We start from the raw sequence: 15,064 nt of genomic DNA, 5'->3' as shown, positions 1-15,064 counted from the left end.
TTTCCATATTTTTATGACTCATTTTGACAAGGAAACAGCATAACAATTGCACATTACTGTAGTCCAAAAATAACTTCTGATTTTGCAAACATTTTAAATTGAAGTATGCTGATGCCCAAGTACCTCAGATATTATTGCAGTAGTCTTCCTAAGCACAAAGGACTAACATTTTATTAAAAGACGTGATTCTAAACAAATAAGAATGTTCTAATAATAACGAGTATGTGCTGAAGCAAGCTACATTAAGCAGTAGATTTTATACCTTACTGCCTATTCTGAGTATACAAAATTTTCTCATGATATCATGTGGTAGAACCACAAAATATAAAAGAGACGTCATTATCTTGTGCTCAGTATTTGTTTTCAGATTACTTGGGCCTGGAGTCTATTAAATGAAGATATGTAATTATACATACAATTTTTTAGGTAAAATAAGTGCTTTGAAAATGTGGTCATCTTCCGATGTTGGCTTGGTGGGAAAACAGAAAACACCATGTTGATACAATGTTATTAATCTACATGCTAAATAGAAAGTGCTCCAAGAATCATTTTTTAAAATATTTGCATATCCTAGTAAGATATTTTTTAAAGATACTTTACTGGAGGTCCTTGGGCGCCAATTTCTCCTGGTTCTCCTTGGTCACCTTCTTCACCCTGACAAACAACACAGCACAAGAGATGTTTAGAACAGCAAATGAGCACAGAACCGCACTCGGGCTAGCTCAGTCCATTTTGAGTTCACGTGGCATCCCCTAATGCGCTTTCCTAAATGATTTTGGGTGGGCAATTAGTAAGTATTAAAAAAACCATAAGTATATAAAAATAAAGTCTCCCAAATCATCATTAAACCATAAATATCACTAACATTTTAGATACTATTATTTCAGAGATTTCTGAAAAGAAAGAAAGCAAAGAGGAGGAGAGAGAAAACATGTGTACACTCATGTTCCAAATGTGTGAGGGGTGGAATATTGTTAAGAAAACTATGATTATACTATGCAAACTTTTCCATAAGCTATGGTATTCCTTAATTATGATTTATATTTTATTTTATTATAATACTTTACCATACACAATTTTAATGTAGTTAAATTTGTCTTTTCTTTCATGGGTTATGCCTTTGATGTCACTCATAGAAATGGTTTTTCCATTCCAAAATATTTAAACATTCAGCTATATTTTTCTTTCAGTAATTCTATAGCTTAATTTCTTACACTAAAATCTTTATCAGTAATGTATTTTTATGTAAATTATAACATAGAAATGTATCCTTTTTTCCAGGGAATTGGTCCCTTAGCACCGGATCACTTACTGAATAATTGATACTCCTCATTCAGATCAGAAAATTCATCTTTCACATACATTGAGTTGCAAAACATACTTGGCCCTAGTTTCCTACTGTCCTTTAATGATCTGTTGTATGATGTTGCCAAAGCCATAGCATTTTAACTTTGAAACTGTATAATAATAAATTTTCATCTCAGGCAGGTAGAATTCCCTTACCTTTATTTTACATTTATAGTTACTCTTATTTTCAGATTCTCCTAAATGTTTACTCTTCCAAATGAACCTTAAAATAATTGTGCAGATCACCACAAAAATATGACTTGTTTTATCTTCAGTCTGCATGAAATCTTTCTATTCTAGAAGCCATTGTATCTCCCTATTAATCAAATATTTTCCTTTTATTTTCATGGATAAAGTTTTCTTTTTTTCTTCATATTAAGCTTAAGTATTTCTTAAGTTTATTCTCCAGTATTTTGGCTATTTGGTTGTTATTGCCAATGGAATTTTCTTCCATCATATTTTCTGTTATGTTAACTTTTTGCTGTTTTATAACATCTGATATACTTCACAATGATAGGGTATTCCAAAAGTAAGTCTGACTCCTATCTCTTACAGAAAGATTATTTTATGGACTGAAAAAAGTTACTTTTCCTCTGGTAAATACTTTATATTTTTATAATAGATATGTTGTCTCACATTTTCTTTGGTAATAGATAATTTACGAAGTTAGTCATGAGAAAGTCTTCATTTATAATATTAATGCTGTAAATAAGATTACACTGAAATCTATTTCTACTGCATATTTCAACTCATTTTCTTGCTCTATAGACTATAACATAGAGATTTCACACACACACACACACAAAAACCACGTACAGAGAATTTAACAGCAGTGTTAATGTAGAGCATTTAGGCATATGATGCAAAGAACTAGGTTATGCCTAAACCATTTGTACTTCATTTTTAAATGAGTTACAAGAGTATTACATATTGGTTTTAGTCTCATAATTATATTGTGATTCTATTCCATTAGGACTTCTTATTGACACTGGGAAGAAAAGTCTCAATTAAAAGGCCAGTGAGTTAGTTGGTTCGTGGGTAATCACCACACGTACATCATTGAATGTTACTTGTTTTTCCTACAAAACTTTAAAATTAGCTGCAAAAACAACAATGATGGGTATATCCTCACAATTTTTCCTAAGCAGGGTGGGGTGTATTTTCCATAGATTCTTCATGAAATGTGGAGTAACCTATCCGAATTAAACTTCACATACAGATGAAAAGCACCACCTAATGGATAACCACATTTAAAATGACAAATTTAGTACTAATTTATTATCATTTTATTGAAAGATATTTGAGTGAATGCTGATCAGCTGTATGATGTTGCCAATACCATATCTTGATTATTGAAATTTCCCATTCATTCCTATATTCATAAACAACCTGAAACATCTACATTATCTAATTCACAAAATATATTCAAGACAAATTTGTGAATCCAAAACCAAACTGAAGGCCTCCCTGCTCTTCTAATGATCCTACTTTCATTTGTGGTTCATTCCAACTGTTAGCCTTTTAGGGTTCATTCTTCAATGAGCAACCATCACCCTATCTTCTTACATCAATTGTCAAAGGTACCATTTAAAGCTTTAGGTGACTCAAAAATGTGAAATAAACTAATGGAATTTTCAACCACATTTAAAGAAAATCTCAGCCAATTACCTAACACAGAAAAAATAAGTGGCAAGTTTCCCACTGAAGACCAAACCAACTTTCAGAGTCTAGATAGCAACTAACTTGAATAGGTACCAAAAGTAATGGTTTGGAGAGTGGAGAGACCTTGACAGACAGCTGCATCCCCCAATCCCATGGGAAGAAGGAGTGAAAGTTGCCCAAAGGAAGAGGAAGAGATATAGAGCACTGACAAGACAAGTTTATTCTCTCTGTTTGACTACACATATTACCTAATGGATATTATTTGATGTGTAATTAAATACTCCTGCATGCCTATTTTTTATGGTGAGCTAATATTCTATTATATGATTGTCATATTTAACTTACGCTGTAATTGGTCTTTTTTTCACTTTTGTGGCCTAGCACTTAGAATAAAACCTGGCATACACTAGGTACATAATAAACATTGGTTGAATTTTTTATTGTTTTATTTCTTTGGTACTGTTTTGTTTTTCTGGTTGGTTTAGATCGGTTTGGTTTGGTTGGTACTGGGAGTGGAACCCACGGCCTTCACACTGAACTATATCCCCAGCCCTTTTCAAACATTTTCTTTTGAGACAAGGTCTCAATAAGTTGCTCAGGCTGCCTCAAATGTGGAATCCTCCTGTCTCAGCCTCCCACAGCTCTAGCATTAGAAACATGCGCCAGTACACCTGGCTGAATTTTCAAAATTAAGATTCAGTGGAAGAATAAACATGCAGAGAAATCTCCAAAGTACACAATTTTTAAAAATTTTACTCAGGTTTGACATCAGGAACTCATGCCTTAACTGTTCACAGCCTAAGTAACAAAAAAACTTTTACCACAAATGTTTGAAGTATAACAGGGTACAGAAAATCAGCCTAGTTATCCTGATTATGTGAAGTTAATCAGCAGATTGATTTTAGCTCAGGAGTTCAAGGACATCAACACTTGAAGACACGAATATATGGCCTGTGTAGTTCTTTACTTCCACAGGAAAAAACTAACCTTTTACTATTACCAGTTAAGGTGTAGAAGGACACTATAAAGTTCTATAAAGTTCATAGGACCTGCACTAAGAACGGTTTAACTTAGCCAGGTAGGATGGCACACACTTGTAATCCTAGCACTCTGGGAGGCTGAGGCAAGAGGATTACCAGATCAAACCCAGCCTGGAAAATCTAGTGACTTAGTTAGACTCTGTCTCAAAATAAAAAATTGTTAAAAAAAAAAGGCAAGGATGTAGTTCAGTGCAAAGGCCCTGGGTTCAAATCCCAGTACCAAAAAAAAAACCAGTTTGACTTTGTACAGTTTTACAAAATTTACTAAGACAAAAGCTCTACTATGCAGGAAATAAAGTTCTTAGACACTTAGAGATGGTTTACCCTAGTAGTTGGAAAAAATGGCAAATAGCTCACTTGCTCTAAATTTCAGCCTTGGTTTTTCTGCAGGTCATACTAGTTGTTCTATAAATTCCACATTTCTACCCAGGTAAGAGCACATGTTATCACTGACTTCCAGCCTATTCAAAATCTAGGCTATACTGAAATAAAGTGAAAAAGAGAGAGAGACAGAGAAATTATTTCAGAACTGGAGATGAGATAAAACAATTACCCATTTCTCTGTTTGCTAGTCTCGGGAATGCTTGTCCTAACATTTTACAAGAGTCACAAAATTTTATTTTATGGCATGGAACAACTAGTTAAATGGCTATCACAAACAACAAGGAAAAAATCTGAATGTGACTGATTTTTAAAGGGAGGAAAGAAAAGATAGCCTCACAGAAAAAAAACCCCAAAATATCAGGTACCTTCATTTTTTTTATAATCAAACAACTTCAGAATATTATGCTGTCAGAATATGAACACATCTACTGAGAGCACATCAATCATTATCTGAAAGAGAAGGCTAAGATATAAAATATGATGTTTATTATTCCCTGCAATAGCTTCCATTGAAAGTGATCACTAGTTCCTAAGCACAATTTTTCCACTAAATACTCATTTTCCTTACCTTGTGTCCTTGTCTTCCTGGTTCACCAATTTCTCCTTTAGCGCCTTTATGACCCTAACAAATGTAAACATACATACAAATAAATAAAATTGAATTGAGTCTGATATGGAAAATGATCAGAAGGCTAAGAAAATGACACTGCTTCCCTAAATCTATATCCATGAGCAAATAAGAAAAAGGTTGTATCACAAAGAAAACCCCTGTTTTAAATGAATTTAACAGCATCACATGGATCACATGACTGCTACACTCAGTGAACATCAGCTTCCTTTAACAGGGAAGCAAGGTTCTACAACAACAAAGTATCAATTACATGATTCACTGACACCTGCCTATTCCCCCAAATTCCTTCTGAAGCTGGGTTAAGCGTTAAGTCTTCGTCAGTCCCTTACTTAACTCTTCCCAAGTGACACCCTAATCCAGATCACCTGCGTATTCCCTGCTCTCTGAAGGCTGTTCTGAAACCCTCCCTCCTCCTCTGTCCCCACCTGGACCTAGAGGGAGGGCTGGCCTGAGACTCGAGTGTCTCCAGATGCCACCTTTCTGCCTGGCATGGCAAGTGGCAAGAAAGCAGCCAAGGCTGTGGGGTGAACAGGGGGCCCTGTTCCTTCCTATCAGGCCACTCCTTCTAAGCAGACATGCTCAGCAGGGAGAGGCATGAGCCAGTCTGGGAGACAAATGCTCCACAACTGAGTCTGCCCAAACTTTCACCCTCCTTCGAATCGTTTTAAGGAATAAGACACCAACCTAGACCCAAATCCTCCAGTGGAGGGTGCCAGCCAAAACTACCCTTGGGAAAACTCTGGGGAAATCCTGTGGCTTGGAGCCCAGGGGTTGGAATTTCTCAGAACCCCTTCAGCCTCAGAGAATAGAGAGCGAAAGCCATTGATCCCAGAAATGGACATTTGATTCTTGTTTTTTTATGAAATATCTCAAACCAATCCTAATGGCAGCGTGAGAGAAAAACACCTTAGGAAATTCTCTTTTCCTGTTTATTTTGCAATTTTTCCAGTTCTTTAAAAAGCAAAACATGCTCAAATTCATTATGTACACAGCCTCTCCCCGAGTCCCACCATTCTCTTCCTTCGCGGAAGACAGCTGCTCCCCTTGCTCTGTGTCCAGTGGCTCTAAACTCAGTGAGCCCCGCCAGCATTTCTTCTGTGAACTCCTACAGGGGCATCAGTAACAAGCCGTACGTCTCTGTAGGGGCGCCTGTCAGAGGACCCTGCTGGAACTGCCACTCAGAAGACATACAACAGACGACGCCACGGAATAAGAAAGCACACACTTGACTGATCCATCCAAGCGGGTCCCTGCACTACGAAGGCAAGTACTTAAGTGAGCTCCATTTCTTCTGTGGCTAATCCTCTCGAAAATAAAATGAAATTATCCTCTTACCCTCATGCCTGGTAGGCCTGGGTATCCAGAGTGACCTGGTGGGCAGGAATTCGGACACTGCCAGGAGAGACAGAGAAAATAAACTAGAGGCTCCGCTTTGTGATAAGGCAGAATTTTTTAAAGATTTCAGCATTAGAACCCCTATGAAATTAGTCATTAAATAATGCTGAATATTCCTTGTCTTTATTTCATTTTTAAACTCAAAAAATGTTTCCAGAAAAATATAGAAGATACAACAAACAGCCTCCCATGTATTCACTATTAAGATTTAATAAATGGTAATATTTTGCCATATTTTCCTAATGTATTGACTGTGACCCTATACCAGAAAGCCTTTTCCTGAGGTTCATATCCATTCACCACATGCCCCCCAAACTGCATTTAGAATAGTTCAGTACCATCACCAGGCTACTAATCAATCCATAAAATAGCTCCTAAAGTTGGAATACTCTAGTAAACAGCATGCCTTCAGCATAGAGTAAAAAGATTAAGGAAAAACAAACGTATTACTGCAATGAAAGACTGTGATAGTCGGAGCATACACAAGCCACAGCCCACTGGTCCTACTGGTTTCCTGCCCTCTGAGTAAAAAGAAGTAGAAGCACCGCATATTCCAGGCAGATCAGTTTAAAGACAACACATCAGAAGACTACCCGGTCTTTGAATTAAAACTATATTTTTTTTCGAAGAAAAACATCTCACCAGTGGGTCTCCATCATGAAAACCAATTGTTCCCTAAAGTAAATAAAATATTACAGTTAAGAATATAATTAAATAATATTAAATAATAATCAAATCTACTAGTAATGGAATGTTCACGGGGTAAAAATATATTAAGTATATTTGCTTCCTAAAATGTGAGGAACAAATAGCAGCATACAATATGCTAATATTCTAAAACCCTAACTCATGCGCCTACTCATTTTGGAAACCTCTAAACTGCAAAAGATTTTTTTTTTGTTGCTACTGGGGATCAAACTCCGGACCTTGCGCTTACAAGGCAGGCAGCAGAACCACTGAGCTAAATCCCTGGCCCTAAAAGATTACTTTGTTGGGGTGATTAAAAGGAGAGAAAAATGCAAGGCAGAATAGAAAAATATGGAATTGTGACAAGTAAATTAGAAATATGGATTACCTCTTTCTTAAATTCCTATTTTTCCAGTTTGTTACTGTAGAAACTAGTTCATTTGAAAATGTTTCTTTTAAATGCCAAAGTTTTGAGCATTTGAGAAATCGCAAGTGTCAAAGACTTCAAATGTAATGAGTAAGAATTGCTTTGTGAAAACCACCTTTTCAATTACTTTTCTTTAAAAAGAGCAACACTCTGAGTGCATGGGAAAATCAGTAGTAGTAGTAGTGGGGATGTTAAAACAATGACTCAACTCTCAGGCGCTCCAGGTTTGGGTTCTTAAGTTTCTTCAATCCCTACTCTAAGACAAGAGGAGAAATTGAAGCTGTAAATAACTTACGCTGGGTCCTGGGGGGCCGGGAGGGCCAGGTGGTCCTCTTCTCCCAGGGTCACCCTGTCATTGAAAATTGTGACATGTGGTTACCCAGTAACAGTTACAGTACCTAGAGCCAAAAGCTGGTGAAGCACGAGAGAACCTCAGTCCTTGAAACCCCTGCAGAACTCAGCCACGCACAGACAAACCTGCCACTAAAGTCCAGTTTCCCCAAAGACCAGGACAGTAAAGGAGTTCTAGTTTCACCAAGATAGAAAAGAAAGCAAAAGGAGACACGAGGGGAGAGTAAAGCCAGTTCGTCTCTATAGGATGGTCATTTCATCTACTCTGAAAACAAACTGGCACCCTATGTATTTTCTGTTTGACTCACAGAGGGACCTGAAAAAGCCAACGGTGCTAGCACCACTCAGCCGATCAGGGCAAAAGAAAGCTCTTCCCCACCCCACCCCAACGCTTGCTGCTCCTGTCACCAGGTCTGTCACCTGGTCTGTCACTGCACTCTTGAAACAGACAGAAAAGCAAACGTGGCTACATTCAAATAAGCCATTCGGATGAAAATAGATTCCAATTACTCATAACATGCTTGGCATGTTTTTCTTCTTAGTGTTCTAAAATAGAAAAGTCAGGTGCATCTTACAATTATTTTAAATATACAATCATTTCATATCCATTCATCTGTTCAAATTTCACATAAATTTGCAAATAGTGAGCACATGGAAAGAAGTTCAAAATGAGTGAAATACATAACTTCTTCCTCTGCAAGTTTATAATTACCTACCTTCTCATAAAATCAACACTTCAATATTTATGAAATATTCACTGAATATCCACATGAAGCGATTTTATCAGCAGTTTGCTCTATGAAGTTCCCCTCCTTAATGTTTAAAGTTAAATTCTGATTATAAGTTAGCAGTCCATATATACATAGGCTGTTTTTAAATTTCATGTGCAAAGTCTAATACACATACCACTAGACTCCAGTCCTAGCACAGAATCTATAAAATGGGGGTGGCACTTTTTACTTGATGCTCAATCTCAATGTTGAGAAGAAAAGTTTAGCTCAAAATTTTAGATAAAAAAAATTAAAGTCACTAAGCAAAAATGAGGTATATTATCCCTGATCCCCATTAACGCTGTGAACTGGAACAAAATTCGTGTGCCATTTTTGGTTTGCAGGAGGAAGCACAAAATTAGGTTAACTTGCCTTCACTAGTAACACCTTTTCCTAAACCAGTAAATGTCTATCAAAGTATACTGTGGTACTCACAACAGGTCCCACACGGCCAAGCTCTCCAGGGAGTCCTGCTGTCCCGGGAGGACCCTGAAGGCAACAAATCCTAGTGACGATGTGATTTATGGATACTCTGACAATCTATCATAAATGCTATCAAATATGATAAGTAACAGACTTAGAATTATGTACTTGTGTTAGCTTTAGTTTCCAATAAGTTGATAACTCATTTGACCAAACTTTATTTAAAATGGAACCGAAATCCCATAAATTAATAAATATTTTGTTTAGCAAACTAGGTATGTTATCATTAGTAGTAGCCATCTAAGATTATATACATACTATTAACCCCACTAATTAAAGCATCAGTTTAAGAGTAAGGTTAGAATTTGAGAAATAGGTCATTTTTATAGATTATGTAAAAATAAATGATGAAATGATACTTACAGGGGGCCCGGAAATACCACGGCCCTAAAAGGTTAAAATAAAATTGTTATGGCGTGCGGTTTATACTTAGTATAAATACAGACACAGACATAACTCAGTACAAAAATAAACCACAACCTCCAGCACTAAAAGAAATACATGATGCTCAGTCTAAAGAAAGCACCAGCTAACAAAAAAGCAAACACGGCTCTGCTGCTAAAGAAAGAGAAGCTGTGTTGTGTCGGCCCCGCAGACGTCCCTGTGGTGTGTGATTTAACTGCTCATATTTCTCTAAACTTTCTTAAAAGAGAATCAAGGAAACCATCTATGCTCGCCCTCGAGAGAATTTAACCACTACTCACAAAAATGTACATCACAACCAGAGTCTACGGGTTTTATTCCTTTGTAGTGTAATCTTAAAAATCTACACTGAAGACATTATAGTTCTGCAGTTTACAATAAGTGATGTTTAGAAGTTCCCAAATAAGCATTCAGTACAAGAGGCAGGGGGTCAGGGGGTCAGAAACACCTCTCTCTTTAACAGGCACTAAATCTTGTAGACATTCAAAACAAAGTGGGCCAGGGATTTAGCTCAGTGGTTCCGTCGCCTGCCTTGCAAGTGCAAGGTGCTGAGTTCGATCCCCAGTACCAAAAAAAAATAAAAAATAAAAAACAGACTGGTGTCCCTCCTGAAGTAACCCACAATGGGATCCTAATTTAATATGCTAAATTGGATTTTAAAGCTAGTCATTCTGTCTCCTTGTCCTTTACACTTTATATGTCTTTATCAACACCAGACTACACATATAAAGTATTGAAACCACTTTTGTCTTCCTATCCCTGATTCCTAGCATAGGGCCTGGCATATAGCAAACTAACAATATGCTTATCAGATTAAAAACTGAACCTTAACAACCTAGAATCTCTATTCTCCTTTTTTGCTTTCTAATTTCAATTTTCCCCCCTTGGAATTTCTCATTCTTTTCTCTCCTTGGTTGGCTTGAATAGCTTTTGTTCACCACTGTCTGTTATATGTATATATACTGCCTTATCAATCTAGACTTACTTTTCTAAAATATCCATATGTAAAGCACCCTATGGAATCAATGCACATCCTCTGATAATGATATTATTTCTAGTTATTTAACCTGCCAAAACAAGGACGAACTTCACATGGGCAGTATGCTTTAATAATAACTGGAGCTTTCCAAAGCATTCTTTGAAAAATTACTATTTGAATATTTTAATACATATATTAATTACAGAAATAGATGTATGCTTAAAAATAGTCAAAAAGTTACTTCATTATCAAAGACCTAGATGTTTATCAAATTTCAGTAACTATAAAAAAGGCATCTAGATAAGATGTTGAGATCTAAGCTGAAAAATATGAAAGACCAGCATACTATTCACTTCTGACAATTGGCTTATAATGGAAAAGTTGATAGATGCAGAAATAAGACAAACAGTGCAAATAAGCAAAAGAAAGGAGAAAATACACAGATTAATAACAAGAGCAAAAAAAGAGAGAGAGGAAAAAAATAGAAAGGAAAAGTAGCCTGAGAACTTGGTCCTCTTATACCCACAAATAACACAAACCTGAGGGATTGTATGATCCAGGGAAAGACTAACCAAGGAATCAGGAGGGTGATAGTATCTCCTTTGTTGATATTTCATTACAGATAAAACTACTGGTGAAGAAAGTGGTGTGATTAATGATTTAAACACTGAATACTCGATCTGCTGTTGTTATACAAGTACTGGTTTCTATCAGTGAAGCAATAGTTGTCTACTAAAAAAAATGCACCTGCAAAAAGTATTTTATACTGTATGATTAAATTCCTCTAAAATGTTTCTTCTCACAGTGAGAATACTTACCATTCTAGGTAAGTCCTTAAATCCTTTTTAATGTACATTATATAGAAAACTGCATAAAAATTTTCACACTTGCAGAATTTCACCTAAAGATAGATTTTCAATTTTGTTACTTTACTGTTACTTACTGGAAATCCACGAGATCCAGGCACACCAGGTTCTCCCTAAAAATAAAAACAGCTTCATTGTATTTAGCTTTTTGTATCATGAATACATAAACATGCAAACTGCATAAATATTAGAATCACCAAAACACTCCATCCCGGCATTTGAAAACACAACTTTGGCTGAAAAAGTATTTCAGCTGCTTCATATCTTAACCTGTTAGTCGATTTGAAAACACTGCAATAAAATTTACTTTGGTATTTAATTAATACTGGTAATTACTATGTGGCTAACTTACTTTTTGTCCCCTTGGTCCAACGGAGCCAGGGGATCCATCAGGTCCTGTTAATCCCTAACAAAGCAAGATCTTGGTGTTAGAACTATCATGATACCCTTTGCACACCACTGGAAGCATTCCATGTTATTTGTTAATTTTCTGAAGATGGTTACATATGTATAATGCCAGTGTTTGTAACTTCCTATATTTTTATTCAAAGGTAATATTTAACATGAGATTTTATTTTCCATTGATGAATTACATTTTATTCCTAACTTACTGCTTATTGTATCATTTGTCACAGGGCTAAATAATCTAGTGGTTTCTGTCTCTATTTTGAAAAAATACAGTATAACAATTATAGTGCTCTGATAGGTAAGTCTGATTCTCTCATAAAAGAGGTTATGAACCTCTTTTATTTCATTTATAAACTAAAATACCATGTGTCTAACTACAGGGCAACAGTGTCTTGAAGTTAATAAAATGTTTCCTCAATAGGAATTAAATACAAAAAATTCATTATTGCCTAATTGCCACCTACAGCCTTTTAGCCATCTTCTAGCAATGGCAATTGCTTCTTGAAGACATTAACTTTTAAAATCAAATTATTAGAGAGCATGCATGTATCTATATTATTTTCCTTAGTTTAAAAAATAGCTTAATTAAATACATGTTCACAAATGCCACTTCCTGTGTATCATTTCGCCTAGGATTATAAAATACATTTACAGATATCATATTCAATATTAAAGCAGTTATTAAATATATCTTCTAAATATTATCATTGTCTCTACAAATACTCATTTTTATCAGCATCCTCAATATAAAATAGATATGAAAACATGCTATCACTGTCTGTATAACCTGAATTTCTACATTTGGGGAAAATGTGTGTTTTTGTTTGTTTTTGCTCTTTGACACTTTTAGATGTTGTCATTTGCAATGTAATCTTGAAATTACACCTCCATAAAGATAAATATGAGTGTGTGTGTGTGTGTGTATGCACAAATAAATGTCTTATGAAGATTTTCCATTATTAACATTTTGAAAAAGACTCAAGTAAGATTGAGGGAGCAAGTATTAAAAAATGTGAAAGTCCTACTTTAAAATGGATCACTAATTGATATATAGAGCCAAGCATGATGGCTCACACCTATAATCAGAACTCTAGGCAGCTGAGACAGGAGATTTCAAGTTCAAGCCTAGCCAGGGCAACTTAATGGGTTAGCAAGACCCTGTCTCAAAAGAAAAATCATATTTAGTTTGTCATAGTCTGCATAACTATCAATACAGTGCAATCATGTAATCATACAGAAACAAGCTCATGTCTATTGTTTTTATATTTCTCCACATCAATTTCCCTAACTACTCCAAAGTGTGAATCAAATAAATCAACTGGGGGCACACTCCTGTAATGCAGCACTTGGGTGGCAGAGGCAGGATGATCATGGGTTGGAAGTCAGCCTGGGCTCCATAGCAAGACCCCTTCTCAAAAAAAGAGAAACTAGGGGCTGGGGATTTAGCTCAGTGGTTCCACCACCTGCCTTGTAAGCAGAGGTCCTGAGTTTGAGCCCCGGTACGGGGCGGGGCGGGGCGGGGCGGGGCGGGGCGGGGCGGGGCGGGGCGGGGCGGGGCGGGGGGGGGGGGGGAACTATTTGAAAATCCTGATCACTGGAAAGAAATTGACCAAAGAAGAAAAATATAAACACACAAAAAAGAAATTTTGCAGACTGTCTTTGATTTGCAATTGTCCTAGCCTAATTAAAACACTGTAATAAAAAAAAAAAAAAGCACTGTAACTAGTTGCTGAGCGTCAGTGGTAACAGAATGTTTGCTTTTGTACTTCAACAAAAAAGCCACACCCCCAGAGCATTCTCTAGAAGCACAGATGGCCCCTAAATTTTAGAAACCTCAAGGAATATTACCTAATGATCCTCTAATTTCCCTTAATGCATATACCCGCTAAGATCAATCCTAGTCAATTTTCACAAGGTAATCAACTAACCTTCTCTCACCAGTGCCGACAATAATGGGTAACACAAAAGCACAACTGCCACATGTAACGAAACAAACCCAGCAAATTAGTGGAGAGCCTGGAAACCATTTCCAAGTCACTTCATACTTAAAATATCCTTCACAGGACAGAATAAATTATCTATCACTCAGAAATTCTTTGAATTAAATTGAAGCGAATTCTGGTTTCCGAGGTTACAGGGAAGTCTGTGTTGAATATGTGACCTCTATGAGGATAAGGACTCTGTGTCCCTCGTGGCTCTAGCACATTGCTCTGGCATCTGACACCCAGAATACGCAATTACAGAATAATTTTTTTTTTGCAGTGTTTACTACAGGAGTTCACAAATTTGTGGTCAGCACACACCAGCTAAATTCCACACCACTAGACAGGGTGGCTGGGGTGCAGCTCACAAACCAGGCAGAGTCAAGGATAGAGCCCTTTAGACTGCTGCTCACACCCAGTGCCCTGGGAAGGGTGGCGGGGTGGCGGGTCTAGCCTGGCCTAAGGGGGAAATTTGCATCACCTGTTAAAACCCTGATCTCTCTTTCTTCTAGCTGTCCCTGGACAACTGGGGTGTCTCCCTAGCACACAGACAAGTGGGACCCCAACACCTCCCCTCAGGTTTCCTGCCTTCTCCTCCCAGGGCAAAATGACCCACAGAGGGACCATGGGCCTGGGGCCGCACCGCCTCACATCCTCTTCCCTGGTTAAGGCTGGATTTTGCTGTTGGTGGTGTAAATCCAGGGCCACAGCTCCTCTCCTAGGTAGCCAGGCCGGAGCCCAACAGACAGTGTGGAGGATGGTGGGCTTCCAAGCCTTCACAGGGCCCTCAGATCCAGATGTGGAAAGTGCTGAGGAAGTCAGGAGCCTTGGAAGAAAATTACTTTAGGTTGGCCTTTTTGGTGAGAGTGTATCACACGTGTCCTTCCACATCATCTTTATTTGGGGCTCAACCCCTGACTCTGCCATTTAGCTGTATAGCCCTGGACAAGCTGCTCAATGTGGAGAGTTCTCAATACTGCGCCTCCTTCAGAAAGGGTCCTGGAACAAACAAACAGCTCGATAGCTACTAAGCACAGCACTGTTTCTTGGCCTCCTCACTTTCGTCAATGCTTATTTGCACCAACACTGACTTTTCAGAATAATTTCTGGACCTCGCTATCCTGGTCACCAACTATCTGCCAAGAATGAAATGTGTGTATGTACATGCACAGAATATATAGCATCTTGCCTGTAAAATGTAGCATGGTTTAACCATAATTTCTATACTT

At 37.3% G+C, this 15,064-nt stretch overlaps 1 protein-coding gene across 4 annotated transcripts in view; it reads right to left on the bottom strand.

Moving 5' to 3' along the window:
- The window catches only part of Col9a1 (collagen type IX alpha 1 chain), a 91,368-nt gene that overhangs the window by 47,740 nt on the left and 28,564 nt on the right, over positions 1-15,064 (bottom strand). For all 4 annotated transcript variants that reach the window (XM_021243767.2, XM_021243769.2, XM_013065261.3 and 1 more), the window contains 9 exons: positions 11,798-11,851; positions 11,523-11,558; positions 9,541-9,564; positions 9,130-9,183; positions 7,869-7,922; positions 7,102-7,134; positions 6,400-6,456; positions 5,002-5,055; positions 601-654 (listed from right to left, as the gene is read on the bottom strand). In XM_021243767.2, the coding sequence (XP_021099426.2) occupies positions 601-654; positions 5,002-5,055; positions 6,400-6,456; positions 7,102-7,134; positions 7,869-7,922; positions 9,130-9,183; positions 9,541-9,564; positions 11,523-11,558; positions 11,798-11,851 (420 nt within the window). The remainder of the gene's footprint in view (positions 1-600; positions 655-5,001; positions 5,056-6,399; positions 6,457-7,101; positions 7,135-7,868; positions 7,923-9,129; positions 9,184-9,540; positions 9,565-11,522; positions 11,559-11,797; positions 11,852-15,064) is intronic.

This window comes from Heterocephalus glaber, unplaced genomic scaffold (assembly GCF_053883595.1).
Source record: "Heterocephalus glaber isolate CG9 unplaced genomic scaffold, H.glaber_assembly_v1.0 deba00000594, whole genome shotgun sequence".
NCBI lineage: Eukaryota > Metazoa > Chordata > Mammalia > Rodentia > Bathyergidae > Heterocephalus > Heterocephalus glaber.
This window is presented reverse-complemented; position numbering and strand designations above follow the sequence as displayed.